At 40.4% G+C, this 21,437-nt stretch overlaps 1 protein-coding gene across 6 annotated transcripts in view; it reads right to left on the reverse strand.

The window, feature by feature from the left end:
• The window catches only part of CPEB3 (cytoplasmic polyadenylation element binding protein 3), a 201,638-nt gene continuing 180,201 nt past the window's right edge, over positions 1-21,437 (reverse strand). For 4 of the 6 annotated variants that reach the window (XM_055425088.2, XM_055425087.2, XM_055425085.2 and 1 more), the window contains exon 10: positions 3-4,983. In XM_055425088.2, the coding sequence (XP_055281063.1) occupies positions 4,756-4,983 (228 nt within the window). In that variant the 3' untranslated portion in view covers positions 3-4,755. Of the gene's footprint in view, positions 4,984-21,437 lie in introns of all 6 variants that reach the window. The other 2 variants (XM_055425084.2, XM_055425083.2) reach the window with 2 other exon arrangements.

The raw sequence follows: 21,437 nt of genomic DNA on the forward strand, positions 1-21,437 counted from the left end.
TAGGAGCTTTACCCAGTTAAATGCCATTTTGTTGCTAATAGATAAAAATGAAAACTAGCAGTTATTTGCTAATTGCATAAATGCAGTACATTCTGCATTAGCCCATGCCTCACTAACAAGCTATAAAACACAAGATATAGGCAGAAATCTAAGCATAATCTTTATAGCACTAAGCAAATTTTTCCAATTTCTTTTCTTCTGTTCCTAATCACTTATTTGTAGTTAATGTAAAATTCCAACCAGTAGTATCCAATTTGAGTTAAAATTTTACATCACAACTTGATCTAATCTATATATTATTTACAAAACTGAATACATAGAGCATACCCAAGAGCCAACCCTGGACATGTGTTTCTCTGAGTCATTGATAACCATGCTTCCTTGACTAGGGCCCTGGAGGAAGCTGTCAAGGACTGGGAGAAGCACACCCTCTGTCGAGAGCAAGTCATAGGATGTTCTGTTTACGCAACACCAGTTTTGCAGTTGTATGATTTTTGTTTAATTTTAGGTGCCATGACAGTGACACACTGCCTTAATAGCACAGCTTCAAGGTGAGTTTGGGTGTTGGAAAAGCAGCAGGAGGGCAGACAGATCATGCTCAGAGTGGCCAGATGTGTTGCCACAATAAGGGACAGACAAGGGCCACCATTAACAGGGAGCAGGAGGGGTTGGGGTGGGGGGTGGGGTGGAGGAAGACGAAGTCTGAGGCTATCCATGTACAGTGGTGACCTCCGAGTGTGCCGCCTCGCCAGGTCACCCATGTGCTCGGGGAGGTCACTTGGGCAAGACACTGAGATCCAAGTCTAGCCACCCAGAGGGCTGGTCCTCTCCAAGACTTCCTTTCACTCTCAGACGTCACCACTGTAAATACAAGGCAAAGATCTGGCCTGGTGAAAGGTACTGTCTCATACGTGGACGGCAATCAGTGGCAGATTCTCACACACACACACACATAACACACACACAACAGAATGAAGAGTTAGAGGGGGGGAAAGCAATGGACCACTCTGTTGACCTGACCAGGTTCTCAACCTGGTGGTCTCTCAGTAACGGGTGACTTCATCATCAGGGCCACAGATTTGGCTGCACCTGGTGTTGTATAAATCCACTGTGACATCCCCAGAGGACTGTACTGTGACATCCCTAGTCTTACACTAAACCACTGCAATAAAGGAAAAGGCTTGTCAAAATCTCACATGTTCTGCTCATTCTGTCATTTTATTACCCAATTATCCATTACATTTTCCAATCACTTTACATAACCAACCATTTTCATCGTTGTCACACTATTGTAAACCACATCAGCAAGTTAATACATAAAGCTTTGCATTTCAAAAAACTAGACACTTTAGTAACAATATTACAAAGGTTTTAGCTTCAAAAATAACTGAAAATGAAAAAAATAAACTTTTAAAGAATTAGCATCATAAAATTAATTTATTCCAAGTAAAAATACAAAATAATATTATGACATTGACCAGATATGAAAGTCCCTCCCAGAAACAACTCTATTAATGATTGAGAAAGCACTCCTTAAAGAAAATACGAAATAAAATGAAAAATATGTAAATATGTTTAATTTTTTTCTTAGCAAAAAATCTTTCTAAAAATAACAATGAAAATTTGTCTCAGTACAAAGGCTACATTACTATTGAAAAAATACCAGCATGAAGAAAAGGTACATATTTGACAGTAGAAAAATGATTTCAGTGAATCACAATGTCTAAAGTTTGCAATGAAAATAAATCTGCAATAAAGATTTATGCCTTTTTTCTTTTCTTTTTTTTTCTATTTTTTATACAAACAGTACAAACAGTATTGCACATAACAACAAATAGTCGAGGTTAGGTTATAGCCTTCAAAAAATCGACTAGTTCAAGTGTCACATCAAGGAAAGGCCACAGCAGGACCTGTGATACCCGGGGGCTTCCCATTAAGTTGCAGGTCAGAACACCTCTGTGTTTTTAAAAAATAATTTTTTTCGAAGGACCCTCTCTTTTAATATAACATTAACAACTTGGGGGCACACTTATTTACAAAACAAAAGGGAACATGTTATAATTTAATAAACTAAAAAAAGTTCTCTTTAAAAAAATACAAACAGAAGAACTCTTTCACAATCCTGGTCAGTCGTGCACAATCAACGCTTGATTATAAATATACAAATTAAGGGAAAGTAGTTTCCACCACCTATTCACAACTTTCAGCACCAAATGGAGTTTATTTTTTGTAACCTATTCTTCATGACAATGTTTTTTCGCCTCCACATTAGCTTTATGCTGTACAATCTTTCAGCATTTTTTTTTAAATCTCAGTGTTACTTTAGTACATGAAAGAGGGGTGCTTCTTCAAAAAGTTTTGCTTCTTTCACATAATTAGGTAGATTTCTGTAGGTTAGATATGATCTTTAATATTATAGTTATAAAGCTCTAACTTCATTTTCAAAAACACAAATAAGCATGAAAAAAATAAAGTTACCCATCTGTTAAATCATTTTTCTTGCAGAATTAAATTAATATATATTTTTCTGAATAAACTTACTTAGAAAATATCATTTTCTTTCCTATATTTCAAAATTGAGGTATTGCAAAAGATCATGTCAGTCAGAAAGCATGCCTTTTTCCTTAAAAACAAACAAACAAAAAATCTTCAGCCAACTTTTGAAAACTGTCTAGAATACAAAAAGTAGTAGTGCATAACAAAATTTCTTGTACAGATGAAAAAAACCACAAACATAGAAAAAAACAAACAGAAAACCACAGCTGGGCTGGAAAAAAGCAATTATTACCAAAAAGCCCAGAGGTAACTTCAAAGGGGGAGAATTCTAATAAGCATTTTTAATCCAGTAAAAAACTATTTCGTTTTTTTTTTTCTTTTTGAAAACAAACTATAGTTTGAGAGCTGGTAATTGCAACTAAACACTGAAGAAACAAAACAAAACAAAGCGCTATTAACTTAAGACAGAACAAGGACATCACAGCACATAAAACACAGTGACTTAAATCTATTCTGCAGTGTCATATCCAGTCAGATTGTCCCCAGAATTCCAAAACATAGGAAGAAGATTTAAAAAAAGACTTACATAGTCTCATAATCATTATGTGTTTATATATTTCTATCTGCAGCCCAAGAGTGAATGCTAAAAAAATGTCCATGGTAGTACTAGCAGGTCTGAATTCTATTCAAGCTTTACAGGATAAATCCAGGGAATTAAGTAGTTAATTTCTCACCCAGACAACCAGCCCTGCTCAGGCCATCTTATTTTGTCCAGACATTTCTTTAGCATCACGATCACACAACTTTCTTAAAATGTGCCTAGTTTGTCAATTGACAACTTATCTCTATATACTGTATATATTCCTAGTGTTTGTAAGCTAAGATGAGCTCTTTGGTTTTCTGGACAAGGTCTGAAGCTATGTAAAATGGTGCAAGCACTAGGAGATTGTAACTAAGAGCTCATGTGTTAGTTAATAATATACCAGTTATGAACTGTCAAGTTCATTAATGTCTGACACAGAGGCTTTAAACAGTTAAAGTTTGATCACAGTTAGACATAATCACTTTACTATGTAAAATAAATTGCACAATATATAACAGAGCACCGCAAAGTACTTCATCTACCATCCACAAATTTGCTTTAAGAATATCCTACACCTAGGGTTTTATATTGGTTGTAATATAGGTCATTCTGTTATGGGCTCTTCCTAATTTCAGAAGCATTCCATTTATTGAGGCATGCCTTCCTCCAGTCAATTACCATTTCTTTGAATGAAAAAAAAATTTTTTTTAAAAATCAGTATTTTATAGCTTATATAGATTCTTAATTTGTGCATTGTGGGAAGGTTTTATACTAGACATCAGATATAAAATTTATTGCATGCAGCAACCTGATTAAGTAAACATGCAGTCAGAACTAGTGACCTTCCTTTGAAGCTTTCTCAAGTCTATTCTGATCTCCTCTCGGCAGCTGATTCTATCCCTAAATCACAAAAGTGTGTTGTTGGGTTTTTTGTAATTGATACCTTAGCCTGAATAGAGTATTATGGTATTAATAATACCATTTTAATAGCAGCAAAAGCTATTGCAGCATAAATTTACATAACACTAAAAGATCTAACCAAAATCCTCAGCAAAACAAAAATCAAACATGAAGGAAAAATAAAGATTCAGCTTATGAGGTATCCTTACATGTCAAAATAGAGAGCAACTAAAGGCTTATTTTCATTAAGGGTTATCCTTACTCTAAATGACCCCAACTAATGATTGCTGAATTGTTGTGAAGTTTTTGCTACATCTGCCACCTACTCACGAGTATTACCTTTGGTAAGTCTTCTCCTAGGGGCGATTCTCTAAGTTTCTGAAAATAAGTGCATGCTCCAGTTCAAAAACGATCAGAACAACAACAACAACACAACAACAAACAAACAAAAAAAAATCACAGACATCAACCTGATGGCCGCTGATGAGAATGGCAGTCTACGAGTGACAAATCAGGTGTAAGGAATCAAGGTACCAAGCAGACAAAGGTGAGAATCAAAGTGCAAATCAGTACCGTTATACACTCTGCAATTCTGCGTTATACTGGACACTGAGTTCAGTAATATGACTGTAAATAATAATAAAAAGACCCATTTCTTCTTTAAAAATCGAGAACAAATGCACAGATTTCCAGAACACTGTAAGCCCTGAGGCAGTGCCCTCTCTTTTCCCTCCTTGTTATCTACTCCAGTACTTGTGGCTGGGTCTGCCCTGGGCTCAGCTCCAGCGGAACGGGACGTGGCGAGGGCGGTCGCCTCCCTCCTTCACCAGCGGTTTGTGGAATTCCCGCCCGGCGCGGGAATGTATGCTCGCCCAGCAGTATTCGCAGTAATACTGCAGACAGGTGACGTTGGCACAGAAGAACGGGGCAAACTTCCCACCACAGCGTGTGCCCTGGCACTCATCACACATCTGATCATCCAGCACATATGGCTTCACTTCCACCTGGACCCAAAGAGGAAAGAGAGGAAAAAAGATTTTAGCAAAGCTTCCTCACGTTTCTTCCTCTCCAGAGCTTATAACGTAGCTTAATATGTCTCAGTCCGGCTCAGTGTTGAACTCAGCTGGTTATCAGCAGTGGCTGAGTGTATGGGCTTTGGGATCCACTCCTTAATGTGCTAGTTGCGCGACAACAGGTGAATTCTTGACCTCTCTCCATGTTCCTGTTGGCTCCATCTGTGGGTCTGTAAAGTAGGTGTAACAGTGATGCACAGACACACACTTATCTGTGTATCTGTATGGGCATTAAAGCGTCTGCATCAGAGTCTGGTGACGATTAAGAGAGGAATTGTGTGTGGAAAAGCACATGAGCTGAATCCTGAAGGCCGGCAGCACCCGGCGATGTGTGACAGGCAACAGTGTTTCAGGGAGAGGAACCAGCGAGGACAAAGCCCCGAAGCAAGCAAACGGCAGGAGCTGGGTGGAGGGGAAGTCCCCCATCTCGAGGCCTGCAAGGCCGGCTAAAGGGTGACCAATGGGACTCTGGGCTTTGACATTTTAAACACAAGCTTTCAAAACACTAACCTCTCTCAGTACTGTTTACAATGGACCGGGAGGAAAAGCAGGACAAGGGGGATATTAAGAAACTACTATAACAATTGAGGCTGTTTTAGTTTTAGATTTTATTGCCTTAATCTCCCTCCAAGACTGGAAGCTTCAATAGAGGACTTTTTACCACAGTCCTGCAGGGGGCATTTTATTCTAAACGAAGCAGTGCTGTATTATACAAAAACCAGAAGAGAGGAAGAACAAAATTACCCCAGTTTCCCCCCATGTTCTCTTCCTAGAACCTCAGACAGGGAATGCCATTCATGTTTTCATGGTGAGTGTTAGAAATAAGTAGGAAGGAGGCAAGTCTCTGTGTGATCAGGCTCTTTCTCACACCAACCATTCTGGGCAAGGGCAAGCAAGCTCTCTGGCCACCGGGGCTGTGGAGACGGAGACCCACGTTTTTTCTGATATGAGCCAACTGCCTGATGGGTCGAATTGCCTCTGGACACAGTCAGGAGGTTCCAGCAGGGTCTGGGGCAGAGTACCCAGAGGCTGCAGGGGACAGGGTGGAAGGAACGGGGACGTGAGGATGGCTGGGACTGGACTCTTGTGTTCCTGGTCCTTCTCTTCTGAAGGCCCCTCCACCAGCCTCCTCTGGAGTTCTGTCTCTAACCATCAGCTCAAGTCACCGGTCCTTAGCCAGCCAGAGATTTTTGCTTGAAGGCCCACTGGAGATGACCTGTCCCAGCCCTTGGTTACCCAGGGGGATTCACTCTGGCTCCAGTTCCCTTCCTTTCCCCTCCTCAACCTGACAGCTTAGTGAGTGGGCTTCAACAAAAAACCTCACATTCATCTCTCCATCATAATTAAGACTGTCATGGCTCTGAGGTCATCTGTCTGATTCAGATCTAGGCCACATTACTAGCTGTGCAGGCTACTCAGGCACTCTGGGCCTGTGTTTCCTCATCTGTACCCTGGAGGAAAAGAAGAGCTCCTCTGAGGAGCAAGTGAGCTGAACCACATCAAGCACACAGAACAGTGCCTGGCATGTCATAAGCCCTAGTTTAGCAGTTACCCCAAACTTCTCTCCCACCCCGTTCCCTGTGACAACCTCTCTGCTTTCTGTCTCTGCCAACTTACCTATTTTGGATATTTTATAAAAATGGAATGACAAAACTGTGATGTTTTGTGTCTGGCTTCTTTTACTTATCATAATGTTTTGGGGTTTATCCATGTTGTAGCATGCAGCAATATTTCATTCCTTTTTATGACTGAATAATATTCCACTGTGTGTGGATATATGTGTATGTAGATATATACATAGTATTTTGTTTTATTCATTCATCAGTGGATATTAGGGTTGCTTTTACCTTTTGGCTATCATGAATGACGCTGCTATGAACATATGTGTACATATGTTTATTTGAATACTTGTTTTCAATTCTTTTCAGTATATACTTAGGAGTTGATCTGCTGGGGCATATGGCAACTCTATGATTAGCTTTTTGAGGAACTGCTAAATTGTTTTCCACAGCAGCTGTACCATTTTACATTCCCACCAACAAAGTACGAGGGTTTCAATTTTCCTGTATGCTCACCAACACTTGCTGTTTTCCATCTTTGTGATTCAAGTTATCACAAAAGAGGTATGAAGAGGTATCTCACTGTGGTTTTGATTTGCATCTCCCTACTGACTAATGATACAGAGCATCTTTTCATATTCTTGTTGGCATTTTACACATTTGAAGAAAGGTCTATTCAAGCCCTTTGCTTGTTTTAAAAATTGGACTGTTGAGTTGAAAGAGTTTCTTTATATGTGCTAGATACTAGACTTTTATCAAACATGACTTTTGGGGAAGGGGGCTGTGCTGGGTCTTCACCGTGGCGCACAGGCTTCTCCGGTTGTAGTGCTAAGGCTCTACAGTGCATGGCTCAGTAGCTGCGGCATGCGGGCCTAGTTACCCCAAAGCATGTGGGATCTTAGTTCCGTGACCAGGGATCAAACCTGCGTCCCCTCACTGGAAGGCAGATTCTCAGCCACTTGACCACTATGGAAGTCCCTATCAGACATATGGTTTGCAGATATTTTCTTCTGTTTTGTAGGTTGTACTTCACTTTTTTGAAAATGTTCTTTAATTAAACTAAAAAGTTTAATTTTGAAGAAATTTAATTAATTTATTTTTTTTGCTGTTCTTCTTGATGTCATAGCTAAGAATCCACTGCCAAACCCAAGGTCAGGAAGATCTGTCCCTATGTTTTCTTCTAAGAATTTAATGGTTTTAGCTCCCATATTTAGGTTAATCGATTTTGAATTAATTTTGTATACAGTGTGAGACCAGGGCCCAACTTCATTCTTTGGCATGTGGACATCCAGGTGCCCCAGGACCATTTGTTGAAGAGACTATTCTTTACCCATTGAATGGTCTCAGCAACCTTGTTGAAAATTAACTATAGGCTGACCTTCCTTAGCTATTTCTGTCCTACAGGGAACTCCTCCTTCCTCCTTTGAACTTAAAACTCCACTTTGCTCCTCTGGCATTTCCTGTCTATAGTCCTGCCTTGGTCAGCATCTTTCCTAATCGTCAAGCAACTTGAAGACAGAGTCCTGGAGCAAGACAGGATGCTGGTAGATCTGTGGAAGCACGTGGTCTGTAGAGACAGTGGGCTCCTGGCGGGGGAAGGGAGCTGCAGGCTCATTAGAGTGTATATGAGCTAGACTGAGCTCCCTGCACTTGGAGGCCAAGAAGAAGAGAAGGGATGGACTGAGTGCCCTCTATCCGAGGTGGGAGGACTACTCATTGGCAAGCATGCCAGGAATTGGAAGTAGTCAGCTTCTCCACCTGCGGTCCAAGAGCTGAGGGCTGCTCTGCTTCTATCACCAGGTAGACACCTGTACTCAGGATGCTCCAGCAACCAGATCTGAGCCCCCAAAAGCCCAGAAAGAGGATCCAGCAGTAAGAGGGAGGACTGGTTTGAACAAAGAGAATTCACACTCAGCAAACAAAAAAAAGCTGCCTGAGGAGAATGGGATGACAGCTCTTTGTAATACATACACACATGAAAAGTACTTAAGGAGAATAGTTAAGTAAGGGCAGTTTCCAGTTTTTTATATGTATACATTAATGTTACTTTTGTTCAGGTGTAAAAGTGACATTGTGGTTATATGGGGTCTTTTGTCCTTCAGTTATTTTTAAGAGCTTAAATTAATTTTTTTAACTGAGGTTAAAGTCATAAAGAATTAACCATTTTAAAGTGAACAGTCTAGGGGCATTCAATACATTCACAATGTTGTGTAACCACCACCTCTGTATAGTTCCAAAACACTTTTATCACCCAAAAGGAAACACTGTACTCCAATTTTGTTTTTTAGAGAAACTTTTAGAGATATATACTGAATTATTTCAGTATGAAAAATTATATGATCTCTGGGACTGCTTCAAAATAATCTAGAGTGAAGGTGGGAAAGTGGGCAGAGGTGTAGATGAAACAAGACTGGTCACAAGTCGATAATGATTCAAACTGAAGGACAGGAACCTTGTATGTTGATAACTGTTCTAACTGTATGATGGGGTTCGTTACACTATTCTCAAAGGACAGGGAAGCCTGGTGTGCTGCAGTTTATGGGGTCTCAAAGAGTCAGACATGACTGCGATGGAACAATACTCTTTTATTAGTAAGACATTATAAATAAAAGTTATTTTATTTATATAAAATATTTTTGTAAAAAATTATTTTAAAATTTTTAATTGTAAAAATTGTATTGTAAAAAATTATTACTGTAAAAATATTATATAAAATATTATTAAATGTCTATTATTAAGACATTCAGTTCAGTTCAGTTCAGTAGCTCAGTCATGTCTGACTCTCCGTGACCCCATGAATCACAGCACTCCAGGCCTCCCTGTCCATCACCAACTCCCGGAGTTCACTCAAACTCATATCCATCGAGTTGGTAATGCCATCCAGCCATCTCATTCTCTGTCATCCCCTTCTCCTCCCACCCCCAATCCTTCCCAGCATCAGTCTTTTCCAGTGAGTCAACTCTTCGCATGAGGTGGCCAAAGTATTGGAGTTTCAGCTTTAGCATCAGTCCTTCCAATGAACACCCAGGATTGATCTCCTTTAGAATGGACTGGTTGGATCTCCTTGCAGTCCAAGGGACTCTCAAGAGTCTTCTCCAGCACCACAGTTCAAAAGCATCAAATAAAAATTATTAAGACATTATAAATAAATACATCAAAACTGTGACTTTTTGACTAATTATCAGATGAACTGAAGAGAGGATAACATTGTTGAGATTCACTTTAGTGGGCTAGAAGATCAAGGAGTATAAATACTTCAAAGTTCTAGGGAAAAAATAATTTGAAGATGAGAAAAAAAAAGAAAAATTTGAGACTAGGTCCAGGAGAACCTAATAACGAAACCTACATAACTTAGTGAAAGTGAAAGTGATGTCGCTCAGTCATGTCCGACTCTTTGTGACCTCGTGGACTGTAGCCCACCAGGCTCCTCCGTCCATGGGATTCTCCAGGCAAGAATACTGGAGTGGGTTGCCATTTCCTTCTCCAGGGGATCTTCCCGACCCAGGGGTCGAACCCAGGTCTCCTGCATTGCAGGCAGATGCTTTAACCTCTGAGCCACCAGGGAAGCCCATAACTTAAATAAACCTAAATAACAAGAAGGGGGGAAAAGTGAGGAAACGTAGTTAGATGACAAGAGTCCTGGAACTGCGTATCAAAAACTCCACCAAGTCCAGTCTGGAACAATGAGAAAAAACACACCTCCAGGTGTTATTTCAGATATTGAAACCAAGTCCCCCTAAAACCTCCTTCCCCCTGTCCAGTTATGATTGTCCTCTCTATCTCAAACTTTATGTTCTTTCCTGTCCTGCCCCCTGTTCCTCCTAGGATTTCAGTTCAGTTCAGTCGCTCAGTCGTGACTCTTAGGATGGAGGAGTATAAAAAAAAAAAAAAGAGGAACTGCAACGGAGCAGGACCACATGGGGCTCTCCTAGGTGAAAAAGTCTCTCTGTGCTCCTTGTTTCTTATTTGTAGAAAAAGGCTTTAGTCTCCTTCCTGAAGGTCCAAAGAACAGACTCAAGCAGTTACTAATCAGGGGAGTGAGGAAATACAGAAACAAAGAAAAACCAGTCAAGAAGTAAGAGTCCCTGTTCCTCCTTAAGAGAAATTCATGACAATCTGACATGTATCTTTGAGCTATTCTTATTCTTCAGGAACTAAGACCCGCAGCCAGGAGGAAGGTGGTGACTACATGCTGACCATAAGCATACACACCCCAGACTGGTTGGAACTAGAAGGTTAGTGATTAAGATTCTTGAGACACCACCCTATTACCTCATCACCAACCAACCAGAAGAAAGTCATGTCCCCTGCAACCCTCACCCCAAATGCTGCCTTTCAAAGCCCTTCCCTAAAACCCATCAGGGAGTTCAGGTCTTTTGAGCATGAACTGCCCATTCTCCTTTACTGGTCCTGCAATAAACACTTCACTACAAACCTGGCATCAGTGAATTGGCTTTACTTTGCCATGGGTGAGGGGATCCAAGTTCGGCTGGGTAACACCCATATGTGTACAGTTACTTTGTTTTTTTAGTTTTTTGCTTCTATTGGCAACTCTGCAATAAACATACCTTTCATATGGTCTCATATCTGTGGTTTTACTTCTAAGCATTGGGATTATGACATTAACAACAACCAGCAGTAGGATTACTGGGTCAAAGAATACACCCATTTTGAAGAATTTGCCAGTTTGCCTCTTTAAAGGGTTGTAGCAATTCACATTTCTATCAGTAAATGATAAATAGTTATCACCTCTTTTAAATGGTCTCCGGATGAGAATAAAATGACATTAATTTTCTTCTTCCTGACTACAAAGAAACCTGAACATCTTTTTAGGTGGATTGCCTGTGAATTCTTAATGTGAATTATCTTCTATCCAGTATACCACTATGTTGTATGTCTTTTTCTTGCCAATTGTTAAGAGTTCTTTGTATGGTATAAATAATAATCTGTAATTTTTTTCCAAATCCACAATTTGCCTGTTGACTTTTTTCACAGCATCTTTGCCATTTAAATGTATTTTATTTTTACATAGTCTAATATATTTATTTCCTTCTGAAGCTTCTAGGTTTCTAATCTTTTTTATAAGAGTATCACCAATTTTTTACATTTAAATATTTCTTTATGTGGATCCTATCTTTATGGTTTGTTTCATTACAAATAATTTACAATTTTTATTCAAACTGTGACTATTTTCTCCCTTTTTTCCTAGAATAGCATAAAGCTGCGAGTGTTCTTCCAAGCCTTCTTTTTTTCCCCCTAAGGTTACAGTCCTTTCCTTTATTGGATTTCCAAATTTTAAAAACTTACAAGTCTCCTGACAGAGAAATGATATCTTGACTAGATAAAGGATTTGGGGGTCTTTTCCTTTTCTCTCATACTGATTGATAGTATTCCTTGATGTTCAAGCTCCTAGTGCTGCATATGAAAACTCTGATGCCAGTTTCCTTCTTTTTCCTTCAGTTTGTAGAAGATAGTAATAGTAACTAGCTCTTTCACATGGAAACATGCAATATTTTCTTTTTATCTTCAGCGTTCAGAAATTCTAGTGTTATGGAACCAAACTTGGGTCTGTTTGCCCAGCATGCGGCAAAGCCAATCACTGATACCAGGCTATGGTGAAGGAAAGTAAAGCGTTTGTTGCAGGGCCCAACAAGGAGAATGGGAGGCTCATGCTGAAAAGACCAGAACTCTTTGATGGCTTTAAGGGAAGGGCTTTAAAAGGTAACAATTGAGGTGAGGGTTGCAGGGGGCATGACCTTTTTCTGGTTCGTGAGTAGTGAGGTAACAAGGTGGTGTTTCAGGAGTCTTAATTATCAACTTGGTTCCAACCAGCTTGTGGTCAGCATGTAGTCACCATCCTCCACCCAGGGGCCGGCCGGCGCCAGGGCAGGGGAGGTCTTAGTTCTTGCTGAACAACTCAAAGATGCATCATATTGTTGTGATTTTCCTTGAAGAGGAACTGGGACCCTGTTTTATCACTGAACTGTACTTTCTTGACTGCTTTCTCTTTCTTGACTGCATTCCCTCACTCCTCTAATTAGTAACTGCTTGAGTCTGCTCCATGGAACTCAGGGAAGGCCTAGGAGACTAAAGCCTCTTTCTACAAACAAGAAACAGGGGACACAGAGAGAGGCTTTTGTACCTAGGAAGGTATTTCAATTCTTAATACAGTGGCACGCAAGGAACAGGTGGTAGTTTAGTCGCTAGGTCAGCTCCAACTCTTTTGCAATCCCATGGACAGAGGCCCACCAGGGTCCTCTGTCTACAGGATTTTCTAGGCAAGAATACTGGTGCCATTTCCTTTGCTAGGGAAGATCTTCCTGATCCAGGGATCGAACCTGCATCTCTTGCATTGTAGGCAGATTCTTTACCACTGAGCCACCAGGGAAGCTCTCCATTTCATAGGGAAATGGTTAAATAAAATGTGGTATATCTACCCCATGGACTATCATGCAATTACAAAAAAGACTGAATTAGTGCTTCATTTGGAGGGATTTCAATAGCAGGGGGATATTAGGATCTAGTGGAATGATGGATACAAACACCTACTGTGAACTGAAGAACACTAAACAAACTTTAGGTCAAGTAATACATTCGTGCTGATAGCTGAAAATGCAGTATGAATAAACTGTACCTTCTGTAGCATTGTTGGGCACCTACCGACCTGGGGAGTTCATCTTTCAGTGTCCTATCTTTTTGCCTTTTCATACTGTTCATGGGCTCTCAAGGTAAGAATTCTGAAGTGGTTTGCCAGTCCCTTCTCCAGTGGACCACGTTTTGTCAGAGCTCTCCACCATGACCTGTCAGTCTTGGGTAGCCCTACACAGCATGGCTCATAGTTTCATTGAGTAAGACAAGGCTGTGGTCCACGGGATCAACTCCTGGAGTTGGTGATGGACAGTGAAGCCTGGTGTGCTACAGTCCATGGGGTCGCAAAGAGTCGGACACGACTGAGCAACTGAACTAAACTGAACCGAACCTTTCTGTGTATTCAGGCTTCCAGCTGAGCTTGGCACCAATATTCCTCACCACATGGGGGTTTGAGGGATCCAGTAAACACAATACTCAGAAGATCTGTCAGAAAGTCCTATCAGTCCAGAGGCACCAGGCACAGGTACACACTGATGCCTTATTTAATCAGCTTCTTTAAGGAATAACAGATTTCTCATAAGTTACTTTTCCATGAAGTAGATATTTTTCCTTTTTGGTGCTAGACACCTTGAATTTTGATATTTTTTGACAGAAATCTTCCTAAAATGTACTATCTGTTCTTTCCCCTCTCTAGCAAAGGGTACTACCAACACCCTTTACAGCTGTGCAGGTAAGACAATGCAGTGGACCGTTTTTTTTGTCACCTCCTTCAAAATGTGTCTGCCTGCTACCACTTCTAATAATACCTTTCAAAGACCCTTTATAATTTTGCAACTTCAAATAATTTTTTAATTGGATTAAAAGCTAGATAATCACATTTGCTGAGACTAGTACATTAAATAAGACTCTGAATAAAGCTGAAAAGTAAAGGATGCGACTTTTGTACCACCATAACCTCTGATGCTGGGAAGGATTGGGGGCAGGAGGAGAAGGGGACGACAGAGAATGAGATGGCTGGATGGCATCACCGATTCAATGGACATGAGTTTGAGTGAACTCCGGGAGTTGGTGATGGACAGAGAGGCCTGGCGTGCTGTGATTCATGGGGTCACAAAGAGTCGGACACGACTGAGCGACTGAACTGAACTGAACCTCTCAAAGGGTACCAGTCACATGGTATCTCTGACAATATGTATCAACAAAGAGAAGTAGCTGCATGAAGGACATTGGTAGTTAGGTGGTCCTTAAGTTAAAGAAGAGTAATTATTTTCACTCAAATGGATTGATTTATTTGATGAATATTTATGGAGCACCTCGGCTTTTTTGGCTTTCCTGGTAGCTCAGTTGGTAAAGAATCTGCCTGCAAGTGCAGGAGACCCAGATTCAATCCCTGGGTCGAGAAGAGCCCCTGGAGAAGGAAATGGCAACCCACTCCAGTATTCTTGCCTGGGAAATCCTGTGGACAGAGGAGCCTGGTGGGCTACAGTTCATGAGGTTGTAAGAATTGGACACAACTTAGCGACTAAATCACCACCTATTCCTTGTATGTCACCATATTAAAAATTGAAAAATAATGGAGAAGAAGACATAGTTCTCCCTCAAAACATTTTATGGTCTATTTGGGAGCTTCTTAAAGGCATTCCCAACTGTTTGCAGTGTTTGCCATATCCAAACGCCATCTGTACTATTACTTGATGTTTTACTTGACTATCTAAATTCTAGTTTTTCACCAATACACAACACATAACTATTAAAATTAAAACAGAAAAAGAACAGATGTATATATAACTGAATCACTTTGCTATACACCTGAAACTAACTCAACACTATAAATCAGCAATGTGTGTGCATGCTCAGTTGTGTCCGACTCTTTGCGACCCCATGGACTGTAGCCTGCCAGGCTCTTCTGTCCATGGGATTTTCCAGGCAAGAATACTGGAGTGGATTGCCATTTCCTTCTCCAACAATGTAAATCAACTATCCTCTGCAAAAAAATAAAATTTAAATTAAATTTTAAGTAAGATAAAAACAGGTTTCTCTGTTAACCACCAAAATTACCATTAAGGTATCATTAAGCTATGGCACTTTGGAGACACCCACCTGCTGGAATCATATTAGAATCATATTACTGATCTACACTACCATTAAAGTTCAAATACTAGAGCCTGACACAGAGCCAATCAAATCACCAAGCTGACCTTCTTGTTCAAAAAGGTTTATAGGACCAGGAAATGAAAACTTCCAGCAGAGAGAAATGCTCAAGTTCATACACACATCTAATGGAGATGAGCATGCCCAAGGATGCTGAAGAACATGTGCAACTTATTGATGCGGGGTAACTATTAAGGATAAGGAACACTGATGTGGGATGCTGGATAAATGGCTATAGGAAGATGGACAAGGGGGAATAATATATGCAGGATGATATAGATGGGAAGAAGCCATACTTTAATAATAAACTGATCTCAATGCTAATGCTGCTGTGCTTCTAACAGACTAGGGAAAATATTTCAGTCTGTAGTCTTGATATCAGTCAACAAAATGACCTCCCAAAGTAAATAAAGCAATGACTAATAGCTCTTGGTAGCAAAGAGGTGATACCCAGGGAGACTATAAACTTAATAACAGGTCCAGAGCTCTCCCTCCTTGAATCTGAAAGGCTGCAGAAATGAGAAAGGAGGCATTAGCCAAGGTCAGGCTCAGCTTGAATTATGTGTTAAAGGTTATGTTAAGAACAGTTACAGGATGGACCCTGCTACAGTCTGCCCTTTGGTGATGGGAAAAAACAAATTAAGTCTGTCAGATACTCAGCCATCCCCAGGAAGGTAAGGCTTGTTTAGGGTGTCTAGCAGAGAAGGGGAGAAGGCAATGGCAAGCCACTCCAGTACTCTTGCCTAGAAAATCCCATGGATGGAGGAGCCTGGTAGGCTGCAGTCCATTGGGTCACTAAGGGTCAGACACGACTGAGCGACTTCACTTTCACTTTTCACTTTCACACATTGGAGAAGGAAATGGCAACCCACTCCAGTGTTCTTGCCTGGAGAATCCCAGGGATGGGGGAGCCTCGTGGGCTTCTGTCTATGGGGTCACACAGAGTCGGACATGACTGAAGTGACTTAGCAGCAGCAGCAGCAGAGAAGGATCAGCAGTGACTTCAGATAATGGAGTCAGAGTGGACAAACTGGAGAGAGAGGCCAAGTGAAGAGGAATAAGGTATAATTTAATAGGGATGACTGTCTGGGAAGGCCTGCCCAGAAGTCAGGTAGGCCATTTCTTATCATCTGGAGCAGCATGCTTCCTGGAAAGACCATTTTATTTGGTATACAGAGAAGTCTGGCGGGCTACAGTCCATGGGGTCATAAAGGAGTCAAGACACCACTTAGTGACTTAACAATAGCAACAAAGCTTTAAACATAATGTGCTCCTAATCTTCTTTGCATGTGTCACAGAATACATCTTTCCAGGTCTAAAATCCACAATAACCTCATTACCATCCTCCCCACTACACACAGTGTCTTAGCAGTTGCTAAAGAAAGTCCTCCACTGGCAGGTAATACTGAGAATGTTTAAAGACAAATTCTTAAGTTTTTCAATGACTATGAACTGGAATCCTGCTGTTCTGAAAGTAGACAACAGATGCCTAGGAAATTAATGCAGCAACATGAAAATAGCTTTTCCTTAGCAACAAACTTACCCACAACCTTCCAGATAGAGCAGATTCACAGTTAGTAATTTTAGAAGAAATATGGGGTAGATTAAGGAAAACATAGCAGAAATGGGTTAGATTTTATCTTCTTTTTCCCTTTTCAAAGGAAGGGACTGACCATTTTTCATATTTTTAAGTTCTAGGGGACGAAAGTTTTTAAAATATCTTTGTACTCTTTCTACCACTAGACATACTTATGTGTGCTAATGCTGATACCTATGCAGTGTATGTCAACAGAGCACACAGAGATCTGCGAGCATTCTGTTTGGCCTTAAAATAACTTTTTCCATGAAACAAAGAAGGTCCAGCTGACAAAATCCTACACAATCCATAGATTCACTCTCTACTCTGGTCCTTCCATGCTGCTTGGGAGTGGGGCTGGAGGCGAGAATATTAATCAGCCCAAACTAATTTTTAGTGGCAGAAGAATGGATTGTGTGGAGAACAAAGGGTAAGAAAATCATTAAAGGTCTGTGAAATGCATGACTGCCATGGCATCACCACCCCCTCAACCCTACAGGATGTAGAAGTGCAGAGCTCTCTGGCTCTATCCATTAACTGGCTATATCATAACCTTGCAGGCCTCAGTTTCCCCTACTATATTAGAGGTTTGGGCCAGTTCTTCCAAATAAGAAGCAGCACTCATCAAGAAACTGCTGACTGACTGATACCCCTGTCTTATGGGGTCAAAGAACTTGAATGTCTTAGTGAGGTAAATACTTTAAAAAATGGTGGCTGTCTTTTTTCCATTAATAAACAACCTCTACACTCAAATATGGGAAGGAAAAAAGAACATTTAATCACTCTAAACAGTTATATTAAAAATGATCACAATTCCATGGTAGAAGACACAAAAAGAATGCAAAGGACAGAAGAGATGAGGGGTTGAGACCACGGAAGGAGAGACAAGACAAAAATGTCCCAGGCAGTTCAGAGAAGAGGAATTATTTCTCTCTCTTTCTTTAGATGACCCAAACTCTATTTAAAAAACTATTTCTAGTCAAAGGTTCTAAGACTCCTAGTGCTTCAAAATAACCCCATGTGGTATTATTTCAGACAATATTTGAACTCACTCCTGGGTGTTGCTTCCTCTCAAAGGGTCAAATCAAACATAGCTACAGCTACTGCTGGGAGACTTTAAAGCCAGATCAAGGCAAGAACCAGTAACAGCAGAAAATTAAAGGCTGGATTGTGGGAGTTCCAGACTATGGTTAGAAGCTGAAATAGTCTGGGAACAGGTTGTCAGAGCCTTCACTTCTTTTGGTGTTGAGTTATCTCATCTATTCCAGCTGTGGCCAGGGACAAGGTATAGTATTATCAGCACTATGTTAGTATGGTTACGGGGTCAGATTAATCTTCATGAAGGCTAAAAATACAAAGCCTTTGACAGTCTTTAGCTAAAATTAGGCCCAATGTGTTTTTAGGTGAAGAGAGAAAAAAATGATTAAATATGTGAAGAACTTGAAGTGCGTGCAAAGAAAGGTACAGTGGATAACATCTGATTAAATAAAAAATTGGCTATTTGGAAAACAAGCTACTGAAAGCAAATATTCCTGTGCTATGGCTTAACTGTCACAGTGTTCCTTAAATAAAAGTATTAGCTCCAAATTAGCTAACAAAGTCAGATTCCCAGGTCCTCTCCACTAAACTAAAATAGAGGCAAAGGAACATTATTTCCCAATGGTATTGTCGCTATTGCTCGGAGAAGGCAATGGCAAGCCACTCCAGTACTATTACTTAGAAAATCCCATGGACGGAGGAGCCTGGTAGGCTGCAGTCCGTGGGGTCGCTAAGGGTCGGACACGACTGAGCGACTTTACTTTCACTTTTCACTTTCACACAGTGGAGAAGGAAATGGCAACCCACTCCAGTGTTCTTGCCTGGAGAATCCCAGGGACGGGGGAGCCTGGTGGGCTTCCGTCGATGGGGTCACACAGAGTCGGACACGACTGAAGTGACTTAGCACAGCATTAGCATCAGCATTGTCGCTATTAAGTCACTCAGTTGTGTTCGACTCTTTGCAACCCCATGGACTGCAGCATGCCAGGCTTTCTGTCCTTCACTACCTCCCAGAGTTTGCTCAAACTCAAGTCCATTGAATTGATGATGCTATCCAACCATCTCATCCTCTGTCAACCCTTTTTCCTCCTGCCCTCAATCTTCCCCAGCATCAGGGTCTTTTCCAGTGATTCAGCTCTTCGTGTCAGGTGGCCAAAGCATTGGAGCCTCAGCTTCTCCAGCACCACAGTTTGAAAGCATCAATTTTTGGCACTCAGCCTTCTCTGTGGTCCAACTCTCATGGGATACTGATTTCAAAACTATTATCCCTTCTTGTATAGGGACTACATATAAGAAAGATACAACAGATAATCTCAAGTAATCAAAAGATGAAGAACTAGAAATACTAAAGGGAATATCGGTCACACTTTCAGTGCCCTCCCCAGCATCCTTGAATATGCAGCTGCTGTTTGCCTGCCCAACCCCAACCTTGTAGATAAAAGATATCCATCCAGCAATCCCATTTCTGGGTAGTTAAGAGAACTGAAAACAGGATCTTGAAGAGATATTTGCACTATTATGTTAACTGCGGCATTAATAACAATAGCCAAAGTGTGAGAGCAACTGAAATGTCAACTTAGAGATGAATGGACAAAGAAAATGTAGTATATACAAAAAGTGGCATATTATTCAGAATTAACAAGGAAGGAACTCCTTTCACATGTGACAACATGGGTAAACTTGAAGGACAACATGCTAAGTGAAATAAGCCAGTCACAAAAGAACAAATACTGAATGATTCCAAATACTGATTTATATGAGTTACCTAAGTAGTCAAACTCACAGAAAGCAGAAAGTGGAAAGGTGGCTGCCAGAGACTGGGGGCAAGGAGAATTGGGGCGTTGCAGTTCAAAGCATATAAAGTTTCAGTTATACAAGATGAAAATGTTCTAGGGATCTGTTCAGTAAAATACTGTGCTTACAGTTAACAGTATTGTACCATACACGTAAAGATTTGTTAAGAGGGTAGATCTCATGTGTTTTGTCACCACAATAAGAAAAAAAAGGAAAGAAACTATATGTGTGTGGAACAAACTTGGAAAAAGAGCCAAGGAAGGGAAAAACACTCAACTATTTATTAAACTTTTGAATTTGAGCATGAAAGAAGAAAAGCTGAAAATACTGTAATTACTCAACTGGGTTCCCTAGAACATTATTCCCAAGAGATGATACATTTTAGAAGAGTTCTATGATCAAAACCTTTGTGAAAAACTGCATATTGTTTCCTTCTTAGGTGTGTTCACTATGAAGATTAGTATATAAAAGACTCCAAGAAGTCCCAGAGTAAACCAGCCCAGTTAACTTCCTTTAAGAAAGCATTTCCAAACCCATTTGACTCAGAAAAGGATTTCTTTTGGTAAAATAAATATTAAAAATCCAATGGATTCATGTTTTATGAACAATGTACAAAATGATGATTTGAAGAACTAATTTTAGGGATAGATTCCTGGGCAGGGAAGACGTTCCTAGTGAGAGTTCCTCCTCCTCTTTCAAAAACTCAAATAACTAACCAACTTTACCCTTACCTTGCCTGAAATATTTAACTCTTTTTATCATGTGAAATTTCAAGCAGATGTCTAATGATCTTCTAGAAGAGCTCAAATATTAGTCATTTATGATTTCATGTAAATTAATGTGTTATCAGTGTGACTGTATATTGACAGAGTGTTTTACAGCCTTCAAAACCACTTTAACACATACACGCATGTCTTTCCTTCAAGGTATATAGTAAGTAAGTATCAGTTCAGTTCAGTTCAGTCGCTCAGTCGTGTCCGACTCTCCGCGACCCCATGAATCACAGCACGCCAGGCCTCCCTGTCCATCACCAACTCCCGGAGTTCACTCAAACTCATGTCCACAGAGTCGGTGATGCCATCCAGCCATCTCATTCTCCGTCGTCCCCTTCTCCTCCCGCCCCCAACCCTTCCCAGCATCAGAGTCTTTTCCAGTGAGTCAACTTAGCTGATTATAGTCTAGTATCCTTTCTACTAGTAAAAAGGCTCTACAGATCGAGTTGGTAAATGATACTCAATGTCAACTGCATGATGTATTTCAAGTTATAAACATTTTTACTTTTAAATTCTGAGGCGACAACATGATCATGTGGTACTAAACAACAGCTGGGGGGGGGGATCCCTGAGATTTTTATAAAGAAATAGTTCACATAAATCAAATCATATGTTTTTGTTAGATTAAGGGAGACTCAAATGAGCCTATCCTTACAAATTTCTCAGGACCATGGAGAGTAGACAAAGGGCAGAAAAATGGACATGTAAAAAGACTGCCCATTTTCTAATGATCTCATTTTTCACACTGCAAAATCTTTCATATGTAAGTGACCTAGACTTGAGTTACAAAGAAAACTGGATTTAGCAGAGCTTTCAAATCTTAAGTGCTCATTTGGCATCACTTCTAAAAATACCATTAAAACAGACAGAATGGGTACAGGTGCCCTTTTTTGCCCTCGTTGT

Source organism: Moschus berezovskii, chromosome 12 (assembly GCF_049115385.1).
Source record: "Moschus berezovskii isolate FMDL1 chromosome 12, NW_MosBer_1.0, whole genome shotgun sequence".
NCBI classification, from domain to species: Eukaryota; Metazoa; Chordata; class Mammalia; order Artiodactyla; family Moschidae; genus Moschus; species Moschus berezovskii.